Source organism: Falco naumanni, chromosome 4 (assembly GCF_017639655.2).
Source record: "Falco naumanni isolate bFalNau1 chromosome 4, bFalNau1.pat, whole genome shotgun sequence".
In the NCBI taxonomy this organism is placed as follows: Eukaryota; Metazoa; Chordata; class Aves; order Falconiformes; family Falconidae; genus Falco; species Falco naumanni.
In genome coordinates, this window is record NC_054057.1 from 14,013,607 (window position 1) to 14,030,648 (window position 17,042).

The 17,042-nt window shown below is 42.5% G+C and overlaps 1 protein-coding gene across 3 annotated transcripts in view; it reads left to right on the forward strand.

The window, feature by feature from the left end:
• Window positions 1-17,042, forward strand: part of RAPGEF5 (Rap guanine nucleotide exchange factor 5) — a 164,803-nt gene that overhangs the window by 131,680 nt on the left and 16,081 nt on the right. For 2 of the 3 annotated variants that reach the window (XM_040590066.1, XM_040590068.1), the window contains 8 exons: window positions 352-382; window positions 1,326-1,404; window positions 4,412-4,561; window positions 7,278-7,375; window positions 9,097-9,219; window positions 10,419-10,597; window positions 13,863-13,953; window positions 16,608-16,658. In XM_040590066.1, coding sequence (XP_040446000.1) covers window positions 352-382; window positions 1,326-1,404; window positions 4,412-4,561; window positions 7,278-7,375; window positions 9,097-9,219; window positions 10,419-10,597; window positions 13,863-13,953; window positions 16,608-16,658 — 802 coding nt within the window. The remainder of the gene's footprint in view (window positions 1-351; window positions 383-1,325; window positions 1,405-4,411; window positions 4,562-7,277; window positions 7,376-9,096; window positions 9,220-10,418; window positions 10,598-13,862; window positions 13,954-16,607; window positions 16,659-17,042) is intronic. The other variant, XM_040590067.1, reaches the window with a different exon arrangement.

The window sequence follows — 17,042 nt, forward strand, 5'->3', positions numbered from 1 at the left end:
TGGCACGTTTTTCCAACAAATGGCATTTGTGTCCGTGGTTTGGCCACTGGGTAAGTGGAAGGAGCTGTGTCCCTGAGAGTGACCCTGACTGCTTGCCCTGGGGGCCTGTGTGTCTGTGCTCTCCGTGGGCTGCCAGCATTGCTTTTCACTACATCGGCTGTGCAAGTCACATCAAAAATTTCCGGCTGAGCCAGACACCCTTACGTTTCCCTGAAGGAGCTCTGCAGCTGTTCTGTGGTGACTATTTAATGTTAAAAAACTTTGTGATGTTGTAAACTTTGTAATAGCCAAAACTTCCTTTTCCTAAACTTTGGCTGGAAAGAATAATTTGGATTTTCCTTTTTGTTTCAGCACTGTAGATGAGTATTCACCTCATCGAAAGGTAACACAAACCTGATTGTTGCTGGTTGCTAGATAACTTATCACCTCACTTTGTCCCCTTCTGCCTGCTTCCCTGTCTTTTCTTGGCTTCTCAGCTGAGAGTGACTGATGGCCAAAAACATGACAGGGTACATCAGTGAGGTTAGACCTGCAATGTTGCTTAAGGAATTTTATTTTCCTGCCAGTGCAGCCTGGATATCAGCTGTGTGAGCTAACCTGCAGTGACTGTGACGGTATTAGCATCTTAACAAGATGCTCTGAGATGTCAGAATTCAGGAGAGGCCTGGGAGCGTGTCCTCACTGGGGTGGAGAAATGTAGCAACCTGGGCAAACCAGGCTGGGCACAGGCATTGACATGGATGTCAAGAAGACAGAGCAAAGAGGGGATTTGTTGTGACAGGGACAGAGGAGGAGAGAGAGGAACATGAATCTGTCTATTTAACCGGAGGGAGAAGATGCAGCCAGTGAAAGTTGGCGTACAAACTGCACAGAGGTGATTTGCTGTGCTTGTCAAATTTACTAGGCTGAAGCTGAAGTGTGTAATAAGCTTAAAATGTTACTGCAGAAATCTGGAAGGCAGAACATGAGATTGTAGTCAAATTGCTAAATAGGCAGATTGGTACATAGGAAACATATAAGAATAAGTGTATAAGAAATGAGCTCTGAACATGGCTACAGAGAACCTTGAATCGTACAGGCTGCTTAGCTTTGGCGTGTCCCACTTCCTCCAAAATCCCCACTTTAGCCATCAGTTAGTAAAGCAATTCCCAGTTTACTGACCCTAGAAACGGTGGGTGGATTTCCTAGACAGGAACCTTTTTGGAAAGGCGTATGGGCTGAATGCTGTGTCCTGTGAATTACTGCTTTGTAATGGGCAGGGATGCAAAGAATCACTGTTTTGTTGTTTGTTGTTTTTTTTCTTTTTCTCTCCCACTCCCTCACAGAATAAAACCTTTTTCCACCAGTTCAGTGTAAAGGAGAACTGGCTGCAGCACAGAGGAACCATGAATGAAACAGAGGAAAGTAAGTATGATTGGAAGAGTGGAGGAAAAACTGCAAAATTGTTTCTCATGAGGTGCCCGTAATGTAATTTATTTTTTAAAAAAACTGTCATACAGCTTTTGAACAGGACCTTAGGGTCACAAAAGAAGAAAGTTTGGCTGTGTAAGACTACCTTCTTGCCCCCTGCTTTGCAAGGATTCAACAGTGACATGGTATCTCAAGGGGCTTTTGCCCTGTCCAGTTCGTCCAGCAGCCCTGTAGCAGAGCTATGTGCCTCCCAGGATGGGCTGCCCGTCTACCAGGCATTATTCATGCTGAATTTCATGCTCTCGGCCTCTTGACCTAGATGTTGGTTGTGAAAGGTGAATGAATAAGCCTGTCACATGAAATGGGCCAGGATCTGCTCACTGGGAACCCACCTTAGTTCCTTCTCGAAAACGTCTCCCTGTGTGGAGTGCAAGGTGCCACTTCACTTTAGTGGCAACCGTTTCAAAATGCAATTTCCCTTCATCACGGCTAATGCACAAACACAGCGAGACCATCACCCTCCTGTAGTGCCTGCACAAGAAAGGAGGCAGAGAGGAGGGGGAACACCATGGATGAGCGGAGAACAGGGAGAAGGACCTCCTACCTGGACATCTCACCCTTTGGCAATATATCTTCATTTCTCACTGGGAACAAAACTCTGGGGGTTCAGATAGAGTCAGTGTATTTCTAGTGCTTGTTTGTGGCAGAATAAAACGCGAGCTCCTTCAGTGCCAAGTCTTTCTGCACAATACATGCTGCTGATAGGTATCTTCTTCCCATGCTTCAAATATAGATTTGAGGCTTATGTTACCAAGGCTGCTTCTAAAAATGTTATTTCCAGATGAGAACCCCCACACTCATTATTCTTCGTAAAAAGTCAGGCAAAGCTCATGGGTGAGTGGGGAGGGGAGTGTGGTGGCACCAGATGGGGGGACAGAGTGCATGGCCAGCAGGACGGGAAGGGAAGGACCCAGCAAGGCTAGCTCCAGCGGGGTTAAATGGCTTTTATCTCACTCTTTGAGAGCCTGAGCTACAGAAGCTGATGGGGTTGAGAGAATGAAGTAACAGAAGTGGAGCTGGAGAAAGGAGGTGGGTGTTGAGGGTAGACGTCTAAGTAGGTGGTGGTGGAGTGCTGCCGGCTGATGGTGCTTGTGAAGGATGGGTCTGTCCAAGCCACACCATGCCACTTGACTGGAGGCATTTTTATCCCCTATTGTAGGCATTACCAGGGCGACTTGCAGCCCATGGCTGCTTCATCCCACTGGCATTCCCTTCTGCACCTCACAGGAGCAGCACAGGCTCCTGGAAGAGATGGAATGGTCCATGCCCATAGATACTGCAGACAGGTTGTCTGAAAGGCGCGCGGGGAAACAGGCTTTGGGGGAACCAGTGTGATGGCTGTGCTTGAGGACCTGACCTGTGGGTTGGTTTAGTTCAATGTTAAACAAAGGATATGTCAACAGCCCAGTTATAAATTAACATTGCTGTCATTCTCCCCTCCCAAATGACAGAGAGGAGGACATTTCAAACAAATTCACTGTAAGCAAGTTGTGTCACACTCTTCATATGAAATCCAAATATTCCCATCACATTTTTTAAAATGTATTTTTCTACCTAGTAATTTACAGTGCCATTTGATGTCTCTATTTTTTCATGAGTTATATCCATTCTGAAGAGATATTCTGCCATAGGATGAGCATCTGATTTACTGTCTGTCTGTCAGCTGAGACAGGTTAAGAAAAAAATTATAAAATCAAATTACTTTTCTTCCCCAAGGCTAAATATTAAGCTCCTCCTTCCTTCTCATCTTGATTTTTTCTTTGCTACCACACACACACACAAAAAAAAAAAGGTATTCTCATGGATAGAGTTTTTAACTGCTTCTGGCATGGTCTCCTTTAATGAAAGTGCTCTGAAGGCATGAAGATTTGTAGGACAAGCAAAGAGCCATTGCTACATACATCCGTCAATAAAAACAATTTAAAAAATACAGCATTTCTGGAGAAAATAAGTTTTGTTTTATGCTGACATGGTAGCAGCCTGTCCGCAATAAGAAGTTCTGGAGTAGAAGGAAATGGAAAGTTGTAATTAAGCACTGAAGTGAGTATGAAACCAAGAGCTGTGGAGATTCTTAATAGATGCAATTTTTGAAATACCTATGCAAGTCTGCAGCTCTGGTTTTTCCTTTTTAATGCAGATGTATTCCAAAGAATTGGCTACAGCAAACTTGGCAAAAGATGTACACCTAAAATTCTGGCAAGCAGAGAGAGCATACGGCCCTTTTTGTAACAGAAAAAAACTGTTAGCTGAGCTGACCGTGACCACAGCATTACTGGTGGGAATCTCCCTGCCAGAGCCGAACCGACTCATGGACTTCAGTAGGAGTGATGGGCGCAGGGAATTTCTCCAAACCAGTCCCTTTTATGTGTGCTGCAAGTGATTCAAGGGAAGAGTTGTCAGAACTAATTGCATTGCTGTTTAGGCAGACTCTGCTGGTGCTAAAATACTCTGGTGATAAGCTAGCAGGAGTGGTTTGAGACCAGGGAGCGCTGCTCTTGCAAAGCCTCCTGGTCCAGGTGGAAGTGGACTTCCAAAATAATTTCTGCAATGGGTATGAGGTACACTGAAAGGACAGCAATCTGTGAATCTAAAAGGAAGGGCGAAAAGATGGCAGCAGCTGGGTTTGCACAGATGATGGGCAGTAGAGGGGTAACCCTGACAAATCCTCAGGGCAGGATGTCTGGCACAAGCATTGCTGTGGGTATCTCTGTTTCCATTTGCTTGCCCCTCTCGATTCCCAGGGAGAGGAGGTGGGAAGGGGGGAAATGGTGACACTGATGCTTAGTTTCGTGTCCCTGTGGGTCAGGGCGCAGCAGCTGCCCTTCCTGCAGCCGCAGCAGCCAGGCAGCCGGGGCACTGCCATGGTCGGGTCTGCGACATGCTCCCCTGCTGTCTGGGTGTCTCTGCCTGCTGCTGAGCCTGTCTGTCTTCCTTTGTGCAGTTTTCTGCCGAGTGTATATAACGGAGCACTCCTATGTCAGTGTGAAAGCTCAAGTATCCACTTCAGCTCAGGAGATACTGAAGATTGTAGCAGAAAAGATCCAGCACCCGGAGGAGGAGTTGGCGCTGGTGACAGTCACGTTCTCTGGTGGTAAATAACTTCCCTTCATCTGATTACTTACCTTTTAATGCATCACGTAAGAGAGGGCTGACATTTTCTGGTGCAAGGGTACAGCTGTTCCTGTGCGGGCCCACAGCTGGATGACCACGGGAACAATGAGGAGCTGCTTCCCAGAGAGTTGTTTCCATGGCAACAGCTCATTCTTGGGTACTGCCAGATACAGCATCTCGCTGGGAAGGGAGTGCAAAGGAGACTCAGTCTCCAGCAGTATTGCAAGATTTTATTTTTTCCGCACTGATAAATCTTCTACTTTCACATTTAAATTAATTTGGAAGGCAATGAGGCATGGTTTGCTTTAAAAATATAAAAGGGAATAACAAATGCTATATGCGTGGCTGTTTCCTCATTTACGGCATGGGTAATGAACATTCTCCAGCAGAAAGGAGCGAGACGTATTTGCACAGTTGAGATGCTGAAAGCAATCTAAGCAATATTTTGTAAGCAGTCTTGCTTACAGCTGATGCTTTTTGCCTATTATTGTAGCATTTCTCATTGAACAGGAAGGCTTATTGTTGTTTTTTTTAAGGAAGACCAGACTGATCATGAGCCGATACTGGGGACCAGCCAAACCCCCAGAATTTTCTTTGGTGTCTGGCAGGTCTCAGGCTCTTTGGTGAGATTGTTTTGCTCATTGTGGTGTCTTTTGGCTCTTAGGGATATAAAGGAAGCAATTGAAGTAGGTGCATAGAAATGTGAAGCTGAATCTACAAAGAGGAGCGAAGAGTGTAGAATATCTTGGCCATATTCTCAGATCACATTAGTTGGTGTTGACCCCCTGGGACAAAGGCAGCACTCTTGGAGACACAGCACGTACTGCTACTTTGTCAGTCTAGTTAAATGAAATATATACAAATGCTGGCTAGCTCTGTTGATTCATTTGATTCAGAAGTGGAAGGTCACGTTTTTCTCCCCCCTGCTGAGCTTAATTAAATAACCATTTTTCTGCAGGATACCAATGTGGGTGTCAGGGAGAAGGTGCCCTGCTCTGGCTGTTGAGAGCCTGGGCACAGAGTGGTCACACAGGAGCTTTATGTGTAGGTGTCCTGGCCAGCCAGGCTATGTCATTTGCAGGCATACTCTTTTTACCCTTGTGTGTACCCGAGCTTGCCTCCAGTGCATTTTACAGCACTGCAAAATCACCGTGCTGCTGTTGTGTTTCAGGTCATGCGCTCCTGTTCAACAGCAGGGCAAGTTTTGCTCTGATAGCAATAAATCTGCTGCTAACTGCCTACTTAGCTAAAGAAAACCAACAACTCATAAATAATGAAGCACACTATTATCTTTAGACCACATTGGTTTGCAAGAAAGCCACACAATAGAAGTGGTTGCCCCTTGGCTGTTCAATAAGAAACAGTGATTAAAATGCAGGTACAATAGGACTTTCATTTATACGTGACCATTGTAACCCCTAAAATGTTATTTAGTCACATTGCCTGAGTTAATTAGAGATACCACTGTTTCAGTGTCTTTGTTCTTATGCATTGTCGCTCCTGTGCTGGGAGCAATAAACACCAGCCTGCCATGCTTTTGTTTGTTGGTTGGGTTTTTTGCTCTTTTCGTGACTCAGAACTGTCAGCTGCCCTCCTTTTGGAGGGCAGCAGTATGAGCACTGGAGAGCATGTTTTTATGGTACTCTTGATATGCTGAGCAAATAAACTCTTTTTATTCAAAATTACCTTGAAGAAGCATATTGGTAGTTCAACATAAACGTATTTGGTGTCAGTGTGAGTAGGAGGGGAAGAGGGAAAATTGTCTGAAATGATGTTTGGCTCTGGACTCCTCCTGGTCCTGCTCCTCCCTCATGGGCAATGAAAAGTCCAAGGCAGCTGTCAACATGCTTGTAGTGCTTTCAGGTCTACATCAATACAGTCACTGTAATCAAATCTCATGTGTCAGGTCTCCAGAAGATTATTTGCAGCCTGCAAGAAGAGGCAGTTTTTCCAGGGCAGTTTTTTAGCTGTGTTCTGGATTTTGCTTTCTTTTCCCCCATGCCTTTCTCTGGTGCATCCAAGATTGCCCAGAGCTGAACTAGTACTCTGGAGTGGAGAAAAAAGCATCCTTTCTCTTTGCTACTGGTTCGGTGTGTCCTGCTTTTTTTACTCAGATGTTTCCTAAATTAATTATTCTAGATGTAGATACATTTCTGTAAATACTGTACTATAAAGGACTCTTCAACTCTGCTCCATGGAGTGAATTTCATCGGTGTTGGGATCCTTTAAACTTCTTTTGCTGTCAACTGGCTGTAACTACCGATGACATCTCCACCCCTGCTCTTTTCTGCCAGTGACACGCAACAGCTCAGTCTCTGGAGGCTGAAACACTTTGCCCTAACGAAAGTCACTACATTTACAGTAGATACACTGGGTTGAAATGAAATGTTCTATAACGCTTAGGAGGTTAGACTAGATGATTTCAGGGTTTCTTTCAGTTCTGTGCTATGTGAAGTCCAGGTTGAAAGCAGATGCTGGAAGTTTTTGTGCTCTAATCCACCATCAGAGACATCTTGCCTTTATTGTGCCTGAATAGTGTGGAGATGATGGTCCCCACAGGGACTGAATTCGATGCTTAGATGCATTCTGAGAAGCTGATGTGACTTTACAAATATATTTGTGATGTTTTTCTCATGTTTATATACAGCTTTTACTCCTTTTCTGAAGCATTTGTATTTTGTTTTCTGTTTTTACAGAAAAACATGAACTACAACCAAATGACTTGGCTATCTCAAAAACTTTCGAGTCATCCAGTCGTATGTTTGTCTACCGAAAAGATCTGGCTGATTCTTTGGTAAGGATCTGTATTGTACACTTCCCGTTTCTGATTTGTCTGTCTCCAGATCAAAAACTTAATATTCTCTCAGAGAACTTTTTCAATAAAGCATTTACTTTTTCTTCCTTAGTAAAGCTTACAGAGCTGCTGTCTACCTGGAAAAAAAATATTTTGCATTAACAGCAGTTATTTGAACAGTAATGGAATTTGTTGATCAATTTCAAATAGACCAAAGCTTCTCTACAGCTTAAATCTTTCAATCTACATCAGCCTGGAAAAGCTGACTTGTGCTTGTAAAGGACTGGATGGGATGAGGATTATTCAGGGCTTGTGTGACTCTTGCTTCCCCACGTTGTGCCTCTGTAACCCTTGAATTGGCTGGAATGTAATCATACAAGATGATGGACAAACTCCATGGAATTACTCCATGTAGAAATGGGTGTTGTGTGAGTTCTACCAAAATTACTGGGCACCAGTGTGACCTAGTGTTGTGGCATCCGCATGGTCAGCCTGTGGCTGGCATACGTTGCTGGTGGTATGTCCTCTTCCTTTTGTCTGTCTCTCCATCCTCTCGCTGGTGCTGGGGAGGGGAGCAGGTCGAAGGGCAGCAAGTCTCTCTCATTCCCTCTGTCCTCAGAAAACAGGACTCCAGAGTCCGTCCCCCCATGATTTCCCAAAACCTCAGTGAGGCAGGAACAATCAGGCACTCAAAAAATTACTCTTTTGATAGTTTTCTGCTAATTATGCAGGTGTTTCAAGGAGGCTGGTATCGCAACTGACTTTTGCGTGTTGTCAGTACTGCTGGGATCTGTGCATTCATCCTAGGGATGAGAAATGTCTATTTACATTTTGCTGGATCAATGTGCCCCGAAGAACTGACACGCCACTATCATTGTAATCTGTCATCCCCATTATCTCAGGCGTTCTTGCCACCTCTAAAAATGCAAATATTAAGGGAAGGTTTCCAGCGCAGACAGGTGACAGCCAATCTAGTTTCATTAGTTACATAATAAAAATCTCAAAACTTGCTGTAACTGTCAGAAATGTAGCACCAAAGTAATGGCTTAACTGATAAGAATAATCTTTCATCTTGGCAGACGGTTCATGTGCCAAGTTTTCAGCCTGATGAGGTGAAATAACCCAAGAGAAATGCAAACCTTTGAAAATCCAGGCTAATAATGGAAATGTCAAATGACCCTTAACACCAGCAGTACCAGTGCACTCCACAGTAATGTGCTAAGTAACTTTTATGAATCAGGATCTACAGTATATTGCTTTTTGTTGATGATCACATTTGGAGTAGATTAAACATAAAAAGTACAGATTTATGTTATTTGTAAAGGTGGATTGGTGGGCAAATTCTGTGGTTTTATTCTAAATCCGGTGCGTTTGCAGAATGGTTCCTGTATCTTATAATACAAAAATTTCCTGGTGTCTTAATTCAGACTTTATTTTCATTATGCTGTCTGCGGTTTGTATTCAAGGTTTAGAGAAAGAGGGAGAAGGCTTAATCCAACAGCAAATCATTGATGCTAGTGACCCATTTACTGTTTCAAGCTATTTATTAAATAGGCTGTAAGTCCTTGATTTGGATTGGGGGGTGGGGAGGAACAACCCTCGGAGTGCACGTGAAGAGGACTGCTTACTCAGCTCGGTTTTGTGCCATGGTCCAGTAGCTGTTCCATTGCAGAACTTTTGGCATTTGCTGAGGATTCTTTTGCTCTTGGCTATTGATTTAGAACCCAATTGCTGAAAATGAGGAGTTGCAGCAAAGGTCTGTGAGAATTTTGGGAATCAACACCTGGGATCTTGCCTTAGAGCTAACAAACTTTGACTGGAGCCTCTTCAATGCAATTCATGAGGTAAGAAGCACCATGCCCACTTCCAGGTGTATTGATCTCATGCAGCAGTTGTGCCATTACAATGCATTTGGGGGCCTTAGTATTCCTTGATGCTCGGTTTGCTGTGATAACAGCATGGTTTGGTAGGTCTTATTGGTGGGGGCATTGAATCAGGTCCAAGAGATGCGTTGCAATCCTTGATACTGAAAAAAAATTGTCAAAGGTTTGTAGCTTCCCTGTCCTGGGGCGTCTCATACGTTCCCTGTATACCTGGTAGGTTTTATTGAGGTTTGTCTCAAGAGAGCAAAGAGCGTGATTATTCTTTAAAAGCTGTCTGAAACAGTTTGAATATGTTAAATATGCAAATTATCCTTTGCACTCCATAATGTTCCAGTAAATACAGGACTCCACAAATAGGTGTCCTTGATATCACTTTAACCACAAAAGAATTCACAGTTTCAGCAAATTTGATGGTGACATTACTGTTCTTGTTAGGCTTCATTGAGATAAAAAATACTGGGCAGGCTTTATAAAATGGGATAATGGCCCACTTCAGTGCCCACTGGGTTGTTTCAATGACTTTGATAGGTTCTGGTGTGAGCTGCTGAGTAAAATATGCAGTTCACAGTACAAAATGTCACTTTAAAATATCACTCATTGAAAAGCGTGGTGGCTTTCTGAGAAAATGAGTGGGAAATTCCCTTGCTGCTTATCAGATAATTTCGTTGATATTTCATTTCAGATTCTTTTATTCAGGTTAGACACTTGCTAGCTAGTCACGTTTGGGGTTTTTTGGACAGAAATCAAGACCCACATCTCTATTGATGAAAATTTGGCTATCTCTGGGAAGGAGTTTGAATAGAAATTTTTCAGGTCCTACAACAGTTGCTTTTTAATGCTGGAACAGAAGTGATGAAATATAGAAAGAGACAGATTGTTGATGTCCTATAGCTGGCTGTAGCCAGAAGTGGAACTGCAGGAAATCTCACAAGGAGAGCATGTCTCACAGGACGTCGAGGCCACCTGCCTACTGTGATAAGCCCCTAGAGGTTGCTAAGCCAAACCTGGACCCTGAATCATTTGAGATTGACTCATTGACAATGAAAAAAATAACCATTTGTAACCAGGTCTCATTTCAAAAATGTACTTCTAAATAATTTATGATTTATTTACATTTAAGTTGTTTTTATATCCCTAATAATGTTGCCAATGTCTTCCAGCAAGAGCTGATATACTTCACGTTCAGTAGACAGGGCAGCGCTGAAAACACCGAAAATCTCAGTCTTCTGCTTCAAAGGTGCAACGAGGTCCAGCTTTGGGTTGCCACCGAGATACTCCTCTGCAGCCAGCTCTGCAAACGTGTACAGCTAGTCAAAAAGTTCATCAAGATTGCTGCCCAGTAAGTTACTAATGTTGCAAGAAAAATCCTTGAATTCACACACTTTATTTGGTGAGAAGTAGGTGTAAAAGCAAAGAAAGGAAACTTAATTTGTCATCCTGTGTTTTAGTAGCGTAGTAAGCATACCTGGGTAAAGCAATCCCTAAGTAACAACAGCATACACTGGCCAAAGCTAGATGTGGATGTGGTAGAGTATATGCTGCTCAAATCTTCACCAGCAGCTTAGCTGCTCTATCTCCAGTATCAACTGCAAAATTCCCGATGGTGCAGAGATATTTCCTTTCTTAGCAGAAATAACCTGAGGACCATAATACAAAACTACTTGAGCAGCCATTCACTAAAGACTACACAGAAACCAAAAAACTGTTATAATCTTGAAAGTCCTACCTTTAGAGAAGAAACTAGCTGCAGTAAGGTGTTGCCCCATGTAATCTTCTCTGGAGTACTCTTGTATTTATGGAGATTTGATTTCTTGCAGTACTACTAAATAGTGCTAGCATTTATTCTATGCCTTGGAACAGAATAGAGATGTACAATATACGCATATACACAGACGACTTTTCTCTGTAATTTTAGTAACAAAGAAAATGGAGCAATTTAAATATGTGCAACATTCTCCACTTGTTGGTCTTCTGCAATATTTGAATATGCACATTCATGGAAAAATACATAGTTTGTTCCCTTCATCAGCTGGGTTGATTTAATTTGCAAGGCACTTATATATAAAGGACTCCTCTGCTGAAGCGGTGCCTTTGGTGAAATGAATTCTTCTAATGGGATCTAGTGTAATTCATAAATGTAATTTGGTGTAGTTTGTAAGCTGATTGGTGTCCAGTAATACGTTCATTTTCTGCCTTATCAATGGCCAAGTTTGGTCCAACTATGTCAGAAACGGTTGGTTCTCTGTGCCTTGCTTGCACCACAGAGGTATTAATTTGCATTCCAGCAAAAGTTTCATGTCTGTCCCACAAGAATAGGGATATATATGTCATCCGACTAAAATGTTGCTGTGTTTGAATTATTTCCATCTCGGTTAAGTGAAAAGCTGAAGTTCTGGAGACTAAATACATTTGTCGGTAAACAGTAGACAGGCTTTCCCAGTGCACTGTAGAAGCACCCATCATCATAGCATGTAGATGGTGAAATAATGGATGCACAGATAAGCGAGTGTGGTGTTTGCTTGCGATCCTTTATTTTAATCAGGAAAGCAGCTTTCTGAAAGAAGACATTATCATATCCCATCAGTTCTGGAGGAGCTGATGAAAGATGAACAGTTGTGGTGGAAAGACAGCATGCTAAGCACAGGACTCTCACCGCGAGGCACAAGACAAGCAGCCCTGCTAGTTTGTTTATGACTAAGGCAGATCAGTAGGGAGCTGTGAGCAGCTGTATTCTGCTCCTGGATTCAGCCCTGATCTTTGTCTATGACTTTCAGCTTGTCAGGAAAGCAGCAGGACTAAGATGTGATGTTCAACGTTTGTGTGCTTCACTGTTGAGGAACACCTGAAGAAGATGGAAGGCTTTTACACGAGCGTGTCAATACATAAAAGGGAAACAGAGGTTTTGAAACACGGATACATAGGCTTCTGTTGATGAGTTAGTCTAAAACAGAAAACAAGTAATTCAGTAAAGAAAATGAATTCGCATGCTGTTAGAAACGAACATCCTGGGGAGTTACAGACCAGGTCAACATAGGGTTAGAGTAAAGGGGTTGTAACAGCAGCCCAGGCAGTGACTGACTGCAAGACAGACCGTCTCTCTACAGCTCTTTGTGAGACATGGGCTCACCCAGCAGGCACTTTGCTCAGGCGGTGTTGGACACCTTCCTTGTCTTGGAATGAGTTACCTTCGGGAGCTGCCTGACTTTAATAATAAAAGGAGTCTTGCAACAAAGTTAGGATTAACTAAGACAGGTGAAGTGAGAAACACACCATTTCAAGATAGTAGAGCGGTGAGCGCAAGCTTTGTAAAACCTGTAACAAGTGCTGGCAAGTTCCCAGGCTAAGGCCTGGGCATGTACTTTTCCCTGATGATAAATCCCAGTGAAGCCAGTAGATTCATTTGTACTTAAAATTATCTTAAAAGAGGATTCTTACTCTCCCTCTCTCTCACACACACACCCCTATGTTTATAGTGGTCTTCAAGAATCTGCGGGGGAAAGGGGAATCTTTTTTGTTTGAAAAGGACACAATATTTCAGGATTTCAAATTCCCTTATGGACTAGAAATAGGCAGGATCTTATCGTATATAGTCAAATGTCAAAGAATAGAGGTATCAAGGACATTCCATAGGGACCTGGACTGGAACCAGTGCTAACTGCAACTAATTTATAGGGATATGTAAATTGAACATTAATCAGATTTTCAGACAATAAAAATGATGAGGGATTGCAAATGCATTGGGGGATTAAAAAAAAAAAAAAGAATGATCTAAGGAGTCTAGTGGCATGTGCAAACAACAGTAGGATAAGATTTAATTTAGATAGATGCAAAGTAATTCAGCCAGAGAATGCTAATACTGAGCTGAAGAAATAAATGCATGATTGTAAAGAACAGTGCTGTGACAGAGGTCCTTGGGTGATAATAGATGACAAATTAAAGGCAAGGACAAAGTGTGATGCTGTTCCAAATAAATAATTTGCTATTTGTTTTATACTTGCGTAGGAGAAAGGTGTAAGAACTTAGATCCCAAACAGTAATTACGTTTCTCCTTCCCTCCCCGCTGTCTCACTACATCTCCTTGGTAAGAAGGAAACAGATGAGAGAAAAGTTAAAATAAATTACAAAGAATTCAATGAAGGATAATAATGATATGGAAAAGTAGATTGCAGGCCATGACCACAAAGAGAAATTGAAGGAACCAATGATGTACAACTTGAGAAAAGATGAAATAGGGGTTGAAAATATTTATACTACAACAGAATAGAGGTCAAGGAATTATTCTGTATGGTAAAGGATGGCTGAGAGCAACTTGAACACTGAAAATGGAAAATTACTTTTGACAGCAAAGGGAAAAAAATAACCTGCCAACAACGGGCTTGATGAGACAGTGGAACGTTTGCTAAAAAACTTCTTAGAGGCCCTATCACCTAGACTGCAGGTGGTCATGAGAGGACATTTAATGAGTTCATTATGTGGAAGATGATTGTATGTTAGTGCCGAGGGTTGAAATGTGACTCAGTAACCTAGGATACCTGTGCATTCCATTTATCTCTGATCCTGAGTACAAAAACTCAGAATACAGCATTCATATTTTTATTCCACAGCTGTAAAGCCCAAAGAAATCTGAATTCATTCTTTGCTATTGTTATGGGTCTCAACACTGCATCTGTCAGCCGGCTGTCTCAGACCTGGGAGGTAAGATGCATCTTCCTATCTTTTAGATGCTGTCAAAACCATTTCTTGCAAAGGTTGTGTACTGGCGAATTACCTTTCCTTTCTAATTACTGTTTTTTCATGCTGAAATCAAACACAGAGTTAGTGTCAGTACTTCCCTGCAACCTGAAACCTTAGATACACAGCTATTCAACTAAAACTAAATGTGTCCTTCCAGGGTTTTTGAATAAGAACAAAGCAAGGAGATCTTACCCTCTTAAAAAAAGAAGTGCGATAAATTAGCCTAGCATTTTAAATAGATGTCAGAACAGAAAGTCTTATAAAGGTGGCAATACCTTATTATGGAACAATGTCATTTAAAAAAATACAAAGTAGAAATAAACCTTCTTTAATTCTCCTTTATCAGCTCTTTTGCAGCTGCTCATCTTGAACAACAAAGTTAGGAAACTGACCCTGAGAAAAGAGCATACTGGGGAGCAAAGATTATCTGCTAAAGAAGCTACCGGTTGCTAAACAGCATCGGATGTTTAGAGGAGGGTCCCACTGGGTTCTGTGTTTATATTGAGGATTTTTTTTTCAATCCAGGTAAATTATTGAGTGGTAGTATCTGCAAGCTTGCTATATCTGCTGATGAACCAAGGATTGGCGAAGGAGTAATTTAGTGTGATGGGGTGAAGGCTTATCCCTCTTCCATGCCCTCAACATCACAAGTGAGCAGTACTCAGAAAAATATCAACCTGTATTACAAAGCGACAGAGAACGGCTGTGATCTCCTGCCTTGGTGATACTCTTGAGCACCAACAGCTGAAATCAAACGGCCATCAGAGACTTACAAACCTACCTAACACTTTCCAGAGCAAAGTCTTCCCCCTTAGCTGAAATCAGACATGTGGAGGCATTGCTGCATATGTCGGTGGCTTTGGCAGGCAGAGAAACAAGGGCAGTGACTGCGTCTGCGGGAGTTACAGGGGCTCAGGCAGGCAAGGAGAAGCTAACTTTCAATAACAGATAAAGCAAAAATTTTATGGAAAAAAACATACCTGAGGATGATGATACAGAAGCCCCTTGTCTCTCCTATTTCTAAAATGCCCCTATAGGGAACATTTGCCCTTGCCTGCTCTTACGGGTTGCCTTCAGCCTATTTCTCTGAGCTGTGGTAGAAGAGCAGAAGGAACTAAGTATTGTATCAAAGGCACCAGGCGGCAGTGGTGTGGATTTCTCCCACATGGAAACACACAGAACTCTGCTGTGTGGTGAGACCTCTGGAGATCGTGTGCTGCTGGTGGACTTCTCTCAGGAAGAGCAGAAAATATTGCTTGTTGGAACAGGGAGTGCGTCTGACTATGTATTGTTGTAAATACGTCATGTTTCTGTGCGTAAAATATTTATGAAGTCGCATGCATATTTTTTTTATTTATAAAACTTCATTGCACTGGAAATGTCAAAAACAGAAGGTTATTTGCATTAGTAATGTGACTTCCAGAAAGTAGAGCAATGTTTATAAATTAATTATAATTACTTACACATGTAAATGAAACCACCTAAATTTAAGCAACCATTTAGTCACTAAATTATATTGGCTCTGCACTTGAATTCTTAACCAAGTAGTAGTATGCTCCCAAGCATATTCCTCTACTTTTTTTCTACAGTATGCAGTGTTTTAATGAGCCTAACTTTCTCTGATTGAAGATATTAAAAAGGTGCAAGTGCAATTCCATATTCAGGTATTTTAACGTTTTAATCATACGGCACATTCACTTAGTCTTAGTTGTTCTGAATCTTTTTTTCTCTTGGTAGTGTCACTGGGTGTCAGGGTCTAAAGACAAAAACAAGACAGGATTTGTACTAGGAGGGGATGTCTTTTTACAATACAAAGTAGTATGGTTGGAAAAAATAGACAGACTGTAAGGTCCGCGCTCCACTCTTGAAGTCTGAAATATCAGCAGGAAATTTCAAACTGTAGAATGATTGCTTTGGGTATAATGAAGCGAATCCATTAAAGCACCTCACAGATAAAGGAAGCGGATGCTTGTGGAGGAGAGCAGGTGTCAGCATGTGGGGCAAGGAGGTAGCTTGTTCCCCGGGCTCCCTTGGAAGGTGCTTTGTGCTCCTCGCCGTGGGATTAGGATGAGAAATCAGAGATGGAGTAGTTGTCTGTAAAGGAAAGATCTCTTTCTCTGGCACCAGCATATACCAGTAGTAACATCGGTCAGCACTGGGAGCAGTATATCAAACAGCACTAAGCATGATGCTTGTTAATTTCTAGAACCCATGTTGTAGGGGAAGACTGATTACAGCAAATGATTTAACCTGGATGTGATCACATTATTTGAATTCTCAGCTGGTGTTACTGCTTCTAACTCGATACAGACAGTAAGGTAAATGCAGCAGGCCTGGGAGCTAGGGAAGAAAATAAAACCAGCTGCTAACAAGCAGCCTCCGTAAAAGAAGGATGCCGGGCCCTGAGGCAGGGCTGTGGGGTCTGGTACCTCACTGGTGTTGCACTGATCACGGTCTGTCATTAGAGCTCTTGGAGCTGAGGGGTGCGGGTTAACTACCTGTTGCACTTTCAGCAGGTGCTTCACCCACAGCAGTCTCATGGAAAAAAAAAATGCCTCAGCATTTTTCTGCCTAAATCAACTTTCCTTTTTTTTTTCCCCCTTCTCCCACTTCAGAAAATTCCTGGGAAATTCAAGAAACTTTTCACTGAACTTGAAAGTTTGACGGTGAGTATGGTGCTGACAGCAGAACGGCATCGCTTGGCCTTACGTGCCTTCTTCATAATTTATTTGGAGCTGCCTGTTATTGTCTGGAGCTGGAACTTGTCATGTCAGAGCTGTGATTTGCCAAAGGCCTCGCAGCTCTCCAGAGCTCTGAGGCGGTCTTCAAACACGAAAAGGGAGAAGGCCGAATTCCTGACAGCTGGAGGAATAGCAGAGAGAGGAGAATGTGGTGGTGGTTCCCCGGCATCAATTTGGAAGCTGTTCTTTTGCTGTGGTGGTTAATCAGCCTTTATCTAAAGCAACATGCTGTAGGTCAGGAGGAAAGGAGGACAGCTGAAGTTTTTTTAAAAAATAAAATAAAATTCCAGGGCTAAGGGTCTTTGTCAG